This window comes from Podarcis liolepis, assembly GCF_965112155.1.
Source record: "Podarcis liolepis genome assembly, chromosome: 3".
In the NCBI taxonomy this organism is placed as follows: domain Eukaryota; kingdom Metazoa; phylum Chordata; class Lepidosauria; order Squamata; family Lacertidae; genus Podarcis; species Podarcis liolepis.
Window position 1 is genome coordinate 51,840,399 of NC_139557.1, and position 16,710 is coordinate 51,857,108.

Below are 16,710 nucleotides of genomic sequence, written 5' to 3' on the forward strand. Positions count from 1 at the left end.
TTTGGTTGGATGTACGGTAGATAATGCAGTTGTGATGAGCATAGCTGTGGGAAGGGGAAAATCAATTGTGTGTGTGTGTGTGTGTGTGTGTGTGTGTGTGTGTGAGAGAGAGAGAGAGAGAGAGAGAGAGAGATAGGCCTTATCTGCCCAATGCCCAATGCCTAGGCTCATGTCCATACCCAGTTCTATTTGCACCTACTGGCATGCCTGTGGCCATTGGGGACAAAACATTGCCAACTCCTGTTGTCTTGTTCTTCCATGTGTTAACCTACTCAGATTAGTCAGATGAATAGAGCTCCTGAGTTTCATGAGCAGATGATGTTGATTCAGCTCTCTAGGGTTATAAATAATGGGAATGTTATAATATTCTTTGGTGTCAGTTTCTGAGTTTAATGAATTAAAGTTCAGCGTTTTCTTTAAAATGCTGAAAACCCTGAAAATGGCAGTGCATTGGATAATCTATAAAATTGATAATTGTTTCTAGACAGTTGAAGAATGAGGCAGCCTGTCACCAGCTGCTTTAGCAAACAGGCAGGCAAACAGAACCGTGCAAATATTTGATTGCTTACAGAGAAGTAGATACAAGAAAGATGACTGAAATAGATGTTTGAGGTGTAGCGTATGGATGTTTGACAGGATGCTCATTTTACTCTTCTTGTCTTTTCGTTGCAGAAGACGATGTGTCAAATGTACAAATAATGTGTGCCTGGTGCCAGAAAGTGGGAATCAAGCGTTATTCTCTGAGTATGGGAAGTGAAGTGAAATGTTTCTGCAGCGAGAAGTGCTTTGCAGCTTGTCGAAGAGCATACTTCAAGAGGAACAAGGTAAGAGTATAAGGAGTGCAATATACAGAGAAACTGTTTCTACGCAATATCTCAGGTGACATTTTAATTTTAGAAATCCTAGTGTCTTTCCATTCCCCCCCCCTTACCCATGCACCTCTTCTGCTGAACTATCAAGACTTTTGTTAATATATACCCTATTTAATCAGTTTTTATCAGCTGGTTGTACTTGCATTCTGTCAAGTCAGGTGTCTGTAAAGACAGGCAAGGATACTGTGCCATAAAAATAAGAGCCAAAAGTATTCTAATTGCAGTTACGATTTTGTAAGGATTATTGCTGAAAGGAATCTTAAAACCTATGCAGGAAAGCAGCAGGAATACAAATCTCATTTAGCATTTTGCTACCTACCTAGATAACATTAGCGAAGCGTTTATCACTTGCTACAGCTGACAGCAGGATTAGAACTGTGATTAAAAGCTTGATCCAAAGTCCTTTGTAGGTGACTTGAATTCTTTCCATTAACTCCAGTGGATCCTCTGTTGCTCTCTCATTCTCTCTTTCTAATTAATTTGTGTTAAGCATTGCAGACATTTCTGTTTTTTATTTTAGTGCTGGCAGTACCTAAAACAACATAAATAGTGTAAGTGATAATTTCAAAAGAAATTAGATAATAAGATTAACATGATTTGTGAAGAAATTTGGTTGAAAATTGTTTTAGTTTACACACAGCTAGAAGCTAAGAAGATGCATCTGAAATAATATATATGTGCAGCTCCTTCAGATGACATTTTCAGTTTTAGTTAATGATGCTGTGCTCTTTTTTGGCAGAGCACATAATGGATATTTGAGGCACCACTAATTTTATTTTTTAACAATTAGGGTTGTAACAAGATTTCACTATGTAGAATTTTTATAGAAAACGTGATTTTTATAGAAAACGTGATAAGGATTTTTGTATATATTTGAATACTTACCATATTTCTAGGGCAAGTTGCTCAGAACTTTACAGAGAGTTGATGGCTGTTGGTGGATGTGGGAAAAGCAAATGTGATATCCAGCTAAGACAAGTCATACTCATATATTTAAGTAGCTTAAGTCCATTAATTTCACTGGTTCTTCTCTAAGTATGACTATCTTTGGCTATCACCAAAAATTCACAAAAGTTGGAACATACCCCGCTACAGGTTTGCAGTTGAGCTGGACCAGAAAAGGATGTGAAAAGAACAAAGAGAAGAGAAGAAGGGGGAGGAGAGTATTAGATAGCAAAGCCTTAAGTAAGTAAGCAGATAAACCTTCCAGGAAACAGGAAATGTCTGTTCATCGCTGCATACAGGTATCAAGCCACAGTACCACATGAACACCAGTTTGTGAACATGCTCCTGGACCCAAAAGATCCACCTTTGTGGATTCCTCCACACTGTATCTTTGGCAAGCTAATGTAATCCAAATACAAAGGAGGTTAAATTGCCTGTGGTAACATTTTCCCCCACTTACTCTCTTTTTTTCCTCATTTTAAGTTTATAAATATAAAATACTGAGTTTTGTTTTTGTGTTTGAATCTTCTGGAGTGAAGGTATAGAAATAAGCAAATTTATATAGGGAATATCAGAAGAGGACTGCTTTGAAATGGCTGTTGTCATTTGGTTTGTTTTCAGTTTCTTTTGAAGGGTTTAGTATTTCCAGGGGTCCTTTTGATTTGGGGGGGGGGCATTTTCATGAAGTTAACATATTGGCACAGAACATTTTAAAGCTAGGTGCCACTTAGTCATCAGGGACTGGGATTATGCCACAGTGCCTATCAGATGCTTGATATGATCAGTTTTAAGGGAGTAAGAGTGCTTTATGCCAGATGATGAAACACAGTCAGGACTGGGATTCAGACTTTAGTGGGCCCTTGGCATGGTACCCCATTGGACAGCTCCACCTGGACCCCCACCTTCTGCTGTTGTGTGTTACCTCCGTGCTCTACCATTGCCAATCACTTACATCAGCCAAGTTTGCACGTTTCCTACTGCGGTATGTTGCTTTCACTCTGCTCCAGTCGGAGGCAACCATTGGTCATTTTAGATTACCCAAAATGCAATAGCCAACCTGATGTTGATGTTTGGGTAATCTAACATGGTGATTTGTCTGCTGCAGAACAGAGGTAAGCACTCAAAAGTGCTGCAAGGCTCCCCCAATAACAAACCAGGGAACGAGGCAGAATTTGAGTTGAGTGATTATTAGTGGCCACAATAAAGAGAGCGATATGGACCACTATCTTTTAATCCACAGGAAGGTTGATACTGGAGAAGGCGTTCTCCCATAGGCATTTTGAGGGTGGGAACTTTCAATGAGGGATAGGAACCTGTGGCTCTCCAGTTGTTAGACTACAACTCCCATAATTCCTGAACTTTGGTCATTCTGGCTGTGGCTGGTGGAAGTCAGTAAACATCTGGGAAACCACAGGTTTCCAATCCTTGCTTTAGATTCAGAGATTATCTATTTCCACAAATGCTGGTATTCTTCTACCAGCACCATATTTTCACAGGAGTTCCCCAGTAATAGTCATCATAGTAACACACCCTCTAATTGGACAACTGTGTTGCATAAATAGCCTCTTAGTCTGTGTAAACTGATAACTTCTAATACCTATAAATGCATGCTTCTATATTTGGTGGGCAGAGTTCTTTGTTTCTGTTGTATTTCTGTATTTTGGACCTACTAGTGGTTAATATGGTCTCCATAAGTTTTGTGCTGCTTTAAAATGTGGATTTTTATTATGATTTTTGTGTATATTTCTTATGTTTTTATTGTGATGTAAACTACTCAGAGATTTCTTTGAAGTATGGAATGGTATATAAATTACCTAAATAAAAAATGAAAGAAAATAACTAAAGACGAAGAATTGTACAGAAAATTTATGTAGGTCTCTAGCAACCAAGCTGAGCCTTTGGTTTCAAGATGGCCACTAGGACATGTAGTGATCTTCAAGTTATCATACAGTATGTCTTTAGACAATGCCAGTTCAACTTGAAAAAGCTGCAGCTTTAGTTTACCTTGTGCCTACTAAATCCTTTTTATAATCTTTTGAACAAAAAAAGAGGTGCCGGTTCTGCGTGCCCTTGAGTACCCCCTGGTGGGGAACACTGGTCCTATTGAAGCCAAACTACTTCAGGGCAATTTAGCACTTATTGGTCTCAGGATTTTAACTACAGTGGTACCTCGCAAGACAAATGCCTCGCAAGACGAAAAACACGCAAGACGAAAGAGTTTTCCATTTTTTGAGTCGTTCCGCAAGATGAATTTCCCTATGGGCTTGCTTTGCAAGACGAAACGTCTTGCAAGTTCTTGCGAGTTTGTTTCCTTTTTCTTAAAGCCGCTAATAGCCGCTAAGCCGCTAATAGCCGTGCTTCGCAAGACGAAAAAACCACAAGACAAAGAGACTTGCGGAATGGATTAATTTCGTCTTGCGAGGCACCACTGTAGTACCTCTTCAGGTTTTTAATCAAATAAGAATGCCATTTCTCCATTAGTTGCATTTCGTTGGTATTTTCAATCTATACATGTGATCAAGAGTAGACTATAATGCTCAGACATTTTCCCTTCTGTTCCTCATTTCAGGAAGGTGTGATAAAGCTTTACTAGCCCCTTATAGTTTTTATAGCATGTGCTAAAGCAGCACATTGAAAAAGAATATAGTATAAGATCAAATTTGCAAGGCTGCAAAGGTTTCACATTTACCAGTGACCTTTGAACTGTTATTGCCAGACTTGTTGTGTACCTGTCTTCCCCATTAGTCTAATGTTTATTTATGTATTTGAGGTTATGCCACTCTACACCTTCTCATTTTCAAACAGAGAAGTAATATGGTCACGTTTCACCTGCCTTATGCATGTTTTAAACAGCACATCTCTGCAACAATATAGTGTTATGTTACAATAAATATGTACAGCTGCTGCATTTCTGCTAACTGATAGGTCTTTGTGGTCATTTCATTTATGGCTTGGATTTCCTAATGGATTGTACTAGGGAGACTTCCCTTTCCTACCCTGACTAAGAACTGCAGCAATAAGCACTTAGCCTAGTCTGGGGGGAAAAATAGTAAAGAAGGGATACTCATTAGCGCTTCAAAAATAAAAAAGCAGAAATGATATATCTATTATTACCAGGTGTTATGTGACCCATTAGGATGTAATCTACATTTACATTTTAAAAACTCACTGCAGGGTATGTGCCATACATAAAAAACACTTTCTTACGAATATTAATTTGAGTCAGATTATTTATGGCAGCCACCTGGAAATTGTTCTAAAGCATGTCATCCAATATCACAAGTACATGTGCTGCAAACTAATAGAGCCACATGCGCATGCAAGAAACAAAGAATAGAACACAGCCCAATCCAAGTATAGTGGTACCTCGGGTTAAGTACTTAATTCATTCCGGAGGTCCGTTCATAACCTGAAGCTGTTCTTAACCTGAAGCACCACTTTAGCTAATGAGGCCTCCTGCTGTTGCCGTGCTGCTGGAGCACGGTTTCTGTTCTCATTCTGAAGCAAAGTTCTTAACCCGAGGTACTATTTCTTGGTTAGCGGAGTCTGTAACCTGTAGCGTATGTAACCTGAAGCATATGTAACCAGATATACCATTGTAAGGGGTTTTGAAGCCCTATTCATTTCCATGGGAGAGCCGGTGTATGCCCTCTCTCATAGAAATCAATGGGACTTCACATTTACCACATTTAAGCAGTTCTAATCTTTATATAGGGGGACGCGGGTGTCGCTGTGGGTAAATCCTCAGTGCCTAGGGCTTGCCGATCGCATGGTCGGTGGTTCGAATCCCCATGGCGGGGTGAGCTCCTGTCGTTCGGTCCCAGCTCCTGCCCACCTAGCAGTTCGAAAGCACCCCTAAAGTGCAAGTAGATAAATAGGCACCGCTTTGTAGCGGGAAGGTAAACGGAGTTTCCGTGTGCTGCGCTGGTGCCGGCTCGCCAGAGCAGCTTCGTCACGCTGCCCACGTGACCCGGAAGTGTCTCCGGACAGCGCTGGCCCCCAGCCTCTTAAGTGAGATGGGCGCACAACCCTAGAGTCGGACACGACTGGCCCGTACGGGCAGGGGTACCTTTACCTTTACCTTTACTCTTTATACAGTACACAAATGACAGATACCAGGTAATCACAAAAGTGGCTTATATAAGAATATAAGTATTTGGTTTATTTGCACGATCCATGCTCAATTATCCTATCTTAAATAAGCCAAAATATAAATGAGCCTTTGGGCTCAAACCAGCAAGTATTCCATTAACTATGGTTTCTCATTTTATTTGACCTGAGGTTAAAGGCCTTTGAAAAACTAGGGCTGTATTGAGTTGCTAGTCCTACTCAGAGTAGATCCATTGAAATCCATTGAAATTAATGAACTGGTTCAGCACTGCTGCTCTTCCACTTCCTCAAGCAGAACAAATCCCTGCAGGTAGTAGTATCTAGTGGCTCTCAGCTAGTCTTTCCCAGAGTTGTTTGTGGCAGGAGGAGTATTCACAATTGACTTCTGCTGCCTGAAGGTGTTCTGTGTATGTTCAGGAAGAAGCATCCAACACTCTTCATTCTTGCCCAAGGGAAAAGCCGGTCAGGATAAGGGAGCACACAGTGTTAGGCACTACTACCTGAATAAAAGGCCAGCTGAGGAAAGGTTAAATTGCCATTTTGGCTCTGTTTGAATGAGCATTCTGGCCAGTATAGGTGTTATATTTGTATTACACTCACTCTTGAAGAAAATCAATGTGAACTTCCATGTGTGTAAAAAGTGTCTTAAAAGAGCATTGCTCAGAGCTCACAAAATCTTGTAGAATGACCAGTTTCAGGCAACCAGAGCATAGTAGAATCTGATTATTATTTTTTACATCTTTAAAATGACAAGTGACATTTCCATTGCATGTCACACTAGTCAAGTCTCACAATTTCACTTGGATGCTTTTATTAACAATTTCCATTCTTATTTGGGATTGTGTGGGGATTCAGTTTAATTTTCAAAATTTGTAGCCTTCATAAACATGGAGAAAACTTGAACTGAAAAGTCTTAAAAATTGGAAACAAAGCTAATTGTGTGAAAGTAACGTTTATGTAAATCGCAGTCTGGAATATTTTTGTTAAGTGGGATCCATAGAGTTTACTATGCCTGTGTTTACCCTTGTACAAATTAATTTAGTATGTGCAAACAAAATGGCATCTTGAAAATGAATATATGATGATGCATCAAATTATACTGCATGGTATAATCGGCTTTGCTTTCAGTTGCATAACAAGCAAGTTCTGAACTAGATAATGATATAATGATGCATAGCAATCTGTTTTGAGGAATCCTTTTGTAATTGGAGTTCATTGCCATATGGTTAATAAGGAGATATATACTGTATTTTTCTGTGTATAAGACGAGGGTTTTTTTAATATAAATAAGTGTTAAAAATGGGGGTCGTTTTATACATGGGGGCGTGTTATACACGGAAAAATGCAGTATATCTCAGGCTGGGAGTAAATATAGGATATTATTCACCTGAATAATTTTGAAATTGCTGGTTTAAGTGTATAGCCGAGGAAGGTATAAGATGCATGAATCCCTGCTAAGCCAATGAATAGTGACAAAATGTTGATCACATTTCTTAAAAAAGAAAAAGAAAGAAAACTAGAAACCTGAACATTTTCGTTCAGGGAAGTTTGAAAAACTGTAGATGTTGCTCATTCACCTAACTGTAAAAAAACAAAACCCCAAGGGTTAGGGTTTGTTTTTCTTGTGGATTTATTCTTTAAAATAAGCTTTTCAAATATAACACAACTATGATTTATAATGGAGTGAGAAAGGCGGAGGGACAATGAACTTTGGCGATTGCACAGGGCATCACTGAAATTTGAGTCCCCATGATCCACCAGTGGCACAAACCTCTCTCTCTATTTACTGGGCCGGTGAAGTCCCATGTATTTCTACAGTACTCCCAAATTTACTCCCTAGATCTTAAATAAGGCTCCTTTAATTTGGTTACAAAGTCTAAAGTCACTTTAGATCATGTCCATGAAATAACCTTCAAAATATCCAAGGCAACTTGAACCCAGGATTCAACTACAGCATTTTTTTCCCTCAAGCTCCTTCTGGCTGGCTGTGTCCCACTGAATCTGTGTGTGTCTTCTCTAACAAATGATTTCCTTGCTATTTAACTCCTGTCTCTTAAATAAAGCCTCATATTTTTCCAGTTGATTATCTCTTAGAAGCTTCTAGGCTGGTATTTTTCATTGCTTAGTATATGACCTTTCAGGTAGGTACATTAGAATGACAAAAGCAAAGGCATCTACAGCTGAGCATTGTTCCACTCTGTTTCTGGCTGAGATGATGTCTCTTAAACTATACTAGACTGCAAGCTTCAAAGCAAATAGGGCAAACCAGAAATTTACCAGCAGCAATTTCTTGTGGTGGTGAAATAACTTTTGACCACAAATGCCATTTTGTTTAAAAGTGGAGCTGATAAGCAAGGTTCAGTGCGGACTATTTTAAATTTGGGACATGTTCTTAGATAATGCAAGTGGCTGAAATATCAGGATTGTAAACATATATAATTATTGTTTGCAAAGCTTAAGGGCCCATGGCAGGATAATATGTTTGGATTTATCCACACAATTCACATCAGGCTTAATTTAAAACTGGGATTCCTTTTTCGTCAGTAGCCTTGTTTAAATCAGTAGTCAATCAGCCAGTGGCATATGTATGTTGTGTGTTCAACCTCAGAACATCTGTGAACACTAGCAGCTGTGTCAATTTGCACACAGACACTCAAGGGGATTCTGGTGTCTGCCTTCATGACAAGAATATAGTCTTTATCCTTCTCACTTCCTACACATGGTGGGAAGTTTCAGGGGGCATGTTTTACAGCATCAGTTTGCTTGCATGTCTAGAAAAATAGAGACCTGTGATACCCCCCCTGTGTAATATGTTTTTGAATATATTTATGAATATAGGTTGTGTAAGGTATAGATCAGGCACATGACATACCTCCCCACAAAATCTGTGAAAAGAAATCTGGATGGATGCTCATTTAAAGAGTTCATCTGGAAGTGACCTCAGTTTCTTGAAAACTGAATTACAAAACTGCCGTTACACAGAAGACTCTGGAGCCACACTTGTAGAACAAATGTGCTGTTTACTGTCTATGCTAATGTGGCAGCAACAATGAAAGCACATCAACTATTTTTTAACTAACTTATCAAAATTTCCTCACTAGCAATTATTTCAGCACCAAATGCAGCATTTTGGGGACTGACTGATGCCACCAACATATCCTTAATGGAGTTAACTGGCAGAATGGAGTGCTCATCAGTGTATGCATGCTTAGTGGAGAGTTTATTGTCCATCTGCTGCCATTTAATACCCTAAATTTGAATCAAATTCCCATTGTCCAGATGATTAGCAGGTATCCAATGCAATTAAGAGGCATGTTCCCTTTTAATTATAACCATTAAGTTGTGTTACATCAGTCATGTTGTATTCTGGCATCATTCACTCTATAGAGATGGATGTGACTAATTATGACTTAAAATCTGACCATCTCCTTCAAGTAATGGGGCATGTGTTAGAAACAAATTGACCAGAAGAATCCACTAAGGTCCAGTGACAGGCTGATTTTGAAATACAGATTTAAAGCTGGGTGTGATATAAAGCAGAAATGGGGCACCTGGGTAGGAGACACTAAACCAATCTCCTGCCCACCGTTATTTCCTATGCAGCCCTCCCCCTGAAGTCTTTTTTCTCCCAGCAAGTTTCAATTCCAGAAATGAGGCTGCCTGTGACAAAAGCTTGTGGGAGGAAGGGCTACAGTGGGAAAGATGACTGGGAGGCAACAGCAGTCCTTCCTAATGGGATCACACCCTGTCCCTTGTTTTAGAAATTGAAATATACTTGGAGTTGAGAGTGGATTTCATGCTCTTTATTCAGCTCATAGTGGTGAGGAGGAATGGAAGTTCCCCCAGAATGTCTGCTTTATATACATTACTTACACAATGGGCCCCATGTGATTGGCTAATTCCGGGATTCTCCTGCAAGCCAATAAGGTTGCGGATTCACTTCCACCTGGAGCTGGATTGAGTGGCTCCTGTGGACCAATCAGACTGCTGGATTCTGAATCCTATTGTTCTAAAACCAATCAGACTGCTGCATTTTGGATCCTATTCAACTCAGTAAATAACAGAAATGATTGGGGCAGATATGTTTACTACCACCACCATGTGTATCTTGGACCTGAAGGGACCCTAAATCAGTTTAAATAACAACCCAACCCATGGACAATTGTGGTTATTGTTTATATTCAAGCATAGAGATGAAGCGATCACATGTCTAAAAATGTTCCTTGCTATATTTTATATGTGGTCATATTGTAACTGCATGTGAAACTGCTGGGTCAGCTCTCGCTGAGAAGATAACATTCTATCTCATTCTGTAGAAAAATCAAGCATGCAGAAGACAGCTGTACATCAGTTAGTTCTCAAAGTGACTGAAAAGAAATATTGTATTTCTTTGGGATGCTTTGTTATAGCATCAAAACATACTTTTTTTCTCAGGGCATAATGTTCAGTTAGAAAATGGTTGGTGAGCCTCACTGTGTGCTGACAATCTTAGAAGGACATTTAGGAATATATGTGATCTCATTTTCTCCTCTGGAAGGAAATGTTTTGTATTCACTCCAGAATTTCCCTTGGTACATGCCAAGATTTTCCTACTCATGGAGAACTGGGGAGCCCCTACATACTTTTTACTTTGGAAATGCTGGATTGCAGCAATTGTAGCTGCTCAGTTATTTGAAACACATACACACACACTGTAGAAAAATATATAATTACTTATGTTCTGACATTTTTGTTGGCTTCCACTTCATTTCTAGGTACAATTCCAGCTATTAAATTCACAAAGGCCCTTTCTGCCCCCTGCCTGTTTGTGGGAGTTGAGATGTCAGACTGGTGGTGCTACAGCCTGATCCTATGCATGTTTACTCAGAAGTAAGTTTCGCTGAGTTCAATAGGATGTACTCCATATTAAGTGCAAACCAAGGCCTAAGTCTGATTGATTGGAGCCTTAGTGTTGCATCTTTGGAGAGCCAATAAAAGCGTTCACTATGAAGGGCCTGCACCTTTAACATCCTTTGTTGCCCTGCTCAGTCAATTTCAGTTTGCTTATTTTCAAGGAACAGTTCAAGATCTGTATTTCTAAAGGGCTAGTGCTGGTGTGTAGTGTGTTGGCTTTGGGTTTTGGCTTATTGTGGTTTAATATTTTCAAGTCCATATTAATTAATCATGTGTTTTATTTGGAACATGAAGCAGAAGCCTTTAGTGAGTATATATTTTTTCCAAAATAATGCAGTTATTGGTGAAACGCTCATGGTGTCTTAATAGAATCAGAGTTGGAAGGGACCCATCTAGTCCAACCCCCTGCAATTCAGAACTCTCAACTAGACAATACATCTAACTTCTGCTTAAAAACCTTCCAGGAAGGAGAGTTCACCACCTCTCATTGGAGTCTGTTTCACTGTTGAACAGCTCTTATCATCAGAAAGTTATTCCTGCTGTTTATTTGGAATCTTCTCTCTTGTAACTTGAATCCATTGATTTGGATCCTAACCTCCCTCCCCCCTCCCCCGGAGCAAGAGAAAACATCCTCCAAATGACAGCCCTTTAGATATTTGAAGATGGCTATCATCTCTCTTTGCAGTCTTCTCTTTACCAGGCTAAACAGACCCAATTCCCTTAACCATTCTTCATAAAGCTTGGTTTCCAGACCCTTTATCATCTTGGGTCATCTGCACACATTCTATCTTGTCAATATCTTTCTTAGATTCAAATAATACAGTGACTGATATAATAGTGTTCAGATATTACAGTATTAAAAAGGTTTGTTGTTAATAGGTTAATAGGATCCCATATCCACACTTACCCTGTGTCAGTATGCCACTGTTTTCACAGTGATCTGGGAAGTCCCCAGTTCATAATCACATCTGAGGTGTCAACTCAGACAAGCCACAACACTTGAACAGGTTCACATAGTCCATGCTTAAAACATGGAAGGAAAAAGTAGGCAAACTATCCCCATCACCACTAACCCCCCTGGCCTATAACCCACTATTCCAACACCCAGCACAAAACCTCCGGATAAAAACCTGGGAAGCCAAAGGCCTACACTGTTTAAGAGACTTCTACCAAAACAACAAACCCATACCAACACAAGAAATTCAAGACAAACTACCTTGGCTAACACACCATCAACTACATGACTTCTTAAACAATCCAGCAGTAAAATCAGCAACCACCAGGGCCTTGACCACCTTCAAAAACCTTCTCCTGACAGCAGAGGGACACGGTAAAGGGATGGTATCCACAAAATACAAAATACTGCTCCAAAATCCCACAACCCCCCTTGATGCAATCAAAGAACAATGGGAGCACGACATAGGCTATGAAATTAACCCCATCCAATGGACCAAAATGTGGTCTGAACCTCCCTTTAAATACATATCTGCCAAAAGAAGGGAACTCACTCTGAAACTCACCTACAGGTGGTACTTAACACCACAGAAACTGGCGCTGATACGCCCAGGAACCTCACCAAGGTGTTGGAGAGGCTGCAACTCCACAGACACATACCACAGACACAATGTGGCTGGGAGTGCCCTAAAATCCAAACCTTCTGGACAGCAGTCCTACAAGAGATAAGCAAAATAACTAAACAGGTATTAGAACTCACCCCAGAATTGGCCCTATTGAACATCTTTCAAGATCATAATGACCACTCGCATTATACAGAGCTTATAACCCACCTACTCTGAGCAGCCAGAAGCCTTATAGCCAGACACTGGAGAGACCTGTCAGGAGTAAACATGAAGCAATGGTATCAAATTGTATGGGAAACGGTTTTGCTAGAAAAGCTAACCAATAAACTGAAACTGACACAGGGACAAATAGAAGAGGATGCCTTCACCCCAGTAAGGCTATACACAGCCCAACAAGACAACAACAGGAATCCACCAACAGCATACAGCTTACCTGACCCAACAAGCCCTCCCCACCTCTCACAAATGCAAACAAACCCCACTGCAGCCAACCACAGACAACAAACCACACCCTACGCCCAATACCTCTCACTACCAAGGAAATGTAATAAATGAATACAAAGAGAAACTACCCAGTTGATGCTGACACAAAACCCCACACACATACTATACAAAAAAATATAAGCCTCGTCACTGCACCCCTCCTCTTCACCCTTCTTTTCCCCCAACCATATACTGTACTCAACACTAAGGTCTCACAACAAATGTAACTGATTTGTCAGAAAGACTGTGCAACCCGAATAAAGAGACAAGACAAGTTGTTTGTTTCGTAAACCAGGAAAATATTTAACAAATACACACACACACACACACACAATAAGAAATTGGGATGGGGCCATGACTCAAAGTTAGGATATAAGTCAACAGAGTGATATGAAACTTGGCAATGTAGGATAAAAAGGTTTGTGGATGGTCCATGCCAAACTTGGGGTAGCACAGATATGAAATAGCTTCCTTTGAATGAACTAAATATTTGATGAGAGACAGTGGTATATCCGCAGGTATTTTTCTGCATTTTGTCTAGTATTGTCCAATAGTAGTGTAACATATATGCAGATTGTTTAAACAGGGCATTTTTCTGGTCAATGTTAGCCTAGAAAGGTGAAAAAGAAATTCATGTGCATGCGCAAAGAGAGCCAGGTGCTCTACAGTAGAGGCTAGTGTGTGCTATTTTAGATCACCTTATATGGGCCCCAGCTTGTCAGGTGAAACCCTAGTTCTCATGTGATATTGCAGGGCTAAGTTCTCATGCCATATTATTATATAGAAGGTTCTAACCACTTTGGAGTCGTCTAAGAATGTTGTCAAACATGTATAGTTTCATGTGATGGTCCTTGAGACCTAAAGTCATCCTTAAAGCTTACGAAGGAAGGAACGCTGTTAAATGTCTTTAAAATAGCAAATTAAAGAGTTAATGGAGAGGAAGTTTTTCAAAATGAAAAGTGATTAAAAACAAAAACTGAATCACACTGGAGGCTATTTAAGAACACCATATTAGAGGCACAGATGGTCCACATACCTCAGAGCAAAGAAAAAGTAAAAAGGGGAGAGTAAATATGCCACAGTTAAGCTTAGAATTCAGAAGTTTAAAGGGACATTGTCAACTTAAATCACACCTCTTGAAGCAAATTTGTTACCTGCTACTGTGACAAATAACGCCTGTGAAAGCAGACATTAAAATAAGTAGCTTTTTTTAAAAAAAAAAAGTGTTCTATTTACTGCTTCCTTTCTTTGGTGAAGATCCAAAACACACTGGAGTCAGTAAGAGTCTTCTGTTGAGTATTGGATCACATATTTTGCATATTTGGAAGCATTTGTATGTGTATTTTGCCTTTTTCATCGTTTACCTTGTAGCCACTTTTCACAGAATGTGGAAAAATTAAAACTACAGATAGAAAAAGTATTGATAGTACAACTGCAGTAAAGTTACATGTGGGGGGAAGGTTGGCTGTGTCATGGATGAAATTCTGTCCCCATTCAAAATCATTTACCCGACAAAGCTCTAGGAGGCACAATAAGTTCAGAAAAACTCTTACGTTTTGTCCAAGATAATTGTCATGTAAGAGAATGGGAAATAACAAGGAGGTGGAAAATAAGCTGTGCTTTTTATACTCCGTAACATTAACTCATTGTTTCCAGTTGGACTTCAAAATAAAAAAATACAATTTGTGATATCTCTTGAAATGCTAGCGCCGTAAAGTGTTTGATACCTTGTTGTGAAGAGAGTTGGAGAGAGAGAAAAGACTATATAAATGAACAGAGAGTCTTTCTTTGAGCTTTTTCATTTTTTTGCCCTACTGTACAACCATTGCGTTTTCTGAAAGAAATTTGCATAGTGGAAGTCTTCCATACTCATTAAATCAATTCTGTGGTTTCGACAGTGTGAATATATTCCACCCACAGAAATTCACCCACAAAACCCCTCTGTGTTGAACATACATTGAAATAATTCACTCTGTGAAATATTGCTCAAAACTGGCCTGTGTTGTAACAGCAGCAATTTCTACTACTACTACAAAACACATGTGTAACTCAGGGGAGCACACAGAAGATGCTCCTTGAGGCAGAAGTGGTAGGGCATGACTAGTTGGTTCTTAGTACACCATACAAGTATCCATAGGGGTCATATCCTCTTAGCACATCATTCTAGACCATCCTGAACGCTTTCAAAACCTCGTGCCTTCCGGAAGTTGTGAAAAATTATGTATTCCCTTATATTTAGTGGCAAGTGAGTTTAACATTTCTGATTTTGCCCTTCTTGCGCGGTGCATGTATCTTTATGTATTGCAAGGTAACAGAAAGGAAAATGATTCTATACTTGTGAACACTGCATGATGGCTTCTGTTGTTGCTTTTGTTACTAGGGTTTTGGTTTGTTTGCTTTCTCTCGCTCCCCCTCCCCCAACCCTTTTTAATTTGAAACACCAGATACTTTCGGATTAATATTGGAGGAAATTCAGCAGTATGGCTGGCTATACTGTTTTCATATCAAGCGTGAAGGAGTTTGAGAATGAAATGTTCATGAAATATCCAGTTTTCCTGAGGTTATGCAATGTATTGAAATTAACTCCATTTTGATATAGCTTACTGTCATAAGTTAGTGGCTCATTAGGACTCTGAACATTAGAGGCACAAATTAGAGTGTCAAGAAGACTGCATTTTTATAAACTTGTTTTTCTACCTAATGTATCTTAATGTCATTGGTAAAAATATATATTCAAATATGTTCATATTTAAAAGCAATGTTTGCAAGTAAAAGTGTCTTAATGCCTTCATATTTTGCCTAGTACTTAAAAAATATTAGAGGACATTAAAAAAAAAAACTTTATAAAGTGTAGTTGTCCCTCAACCTCCCCAACAGAAATACTGAAATCTGTAAAGTAGTATTTATTCCAAAAAGTTACTTTAGTGATATTTATACTTTAGCAAAATGTTAGATCTGATGCAGGGAACATCTGTGAAGGTTTTGTGTTTCCTTTTCCAAGGCAGTGTGAGTATCTCTATCATTTTCCTTATCTGGTGTTTGAGAGTAATTTCAAGCTCATACTGAAGAGGGGACATATATACTATTGTCTCTTTCATCCATGGAGCAGGTTAAATAAACTTTACTCTTCTGAAAAGACAGCTCACTTTTTATCCATATTTCATAGCTCCCAGCTAATAATGCGTAGGATTGTATCCTTAGTGATACAGCAGAATGATGTAACTTGGGAACTGACCATTTCCTGTCTGTTTATTTAATACTTTTTGAAGTTTGTCACATATTAAATGTTAATAGTTTAAAACAGACAAGAGAAGGATTAGCTAGAATGGAATAATGGAACAAGCAAACACTATTTACCACAAAATTCTTCAGTTCATTCAGATATAATGTGAAATGATAGTTGAGTGTAACAAGATTGAGAACAGACAAGCATTGGTCTTGTCCGCACCCCACTTCCAGTCTCCTTTTCCAGTGTGGCTGTTGTTTGTTTCTGTTTTAGATTAACGACATATTGCTGTGGCATCCAACTTGAACAAACTAGCTAATATTACAAGCCAATTTCAGACCATCGTTTAAGAAATTGACATTTTGCCAACAAACTATAGCTAAGATTAACAACAGTTTAGTGATGGGCTGTGATGCTAAACTGTGGCTAAACTGAAGCAGAAATGGAAGTTTCTAACCTCCTTCTTGTGGACTCACTGAGGGGGTGAGTGCATGAGCCCCAAGGCTAACTGCAGGAAAACCCCCCCCCATCAGAATGGTAAATTGTAGCTGGGTGTTAGATGTTAAAGAGTACTTTAATTTGTACCAAGCAGTAAATTATT

The 16,710-nt window shown here is 39.2% G+C and overlaps 1 protein-coding gene and 1 long non-coding RNA gene across 5 annotated transcripts in view; one reads left to right on the forward strand and one right to left on the reverse strand.

The window, feature by feature from the left end:
* LOC310704381 overlaps positions 1-1,513 on the reverse strand; it is a 32,021-nt gene extending 30,508 nt beyond the window's left edge. Inside the window, exon 1 of the long non-coding RNA XR_014524750.1 lies at positions 1,188-1,513. This is a non-coding gene — a long non-coding RNA (uncharacterized lncRNA). The remainder of the gene's footprint in view (positions 1-1,187) is intronic.
* Positions 1-16,710, forward strand: part of SOBP (sine oculis binding protein homolog) — a 142,175-nt gene that overhangs the window by 36,644 nt on the left and 88,821 nt on the right. For all 4 annotated transcript variants that reach the window (XM_083497630.1, XM_083497632.1, XM_083497631.1 and 1 more), the window contains exon 4: positions 673-824. In XM_083497630.1, the coding sequence (XP_083353756.1) occupies positions 673-824 (152 nt within the window). The remainder of the gene's footprint in view (positions 1-672; positions 825-16,710) is intronic.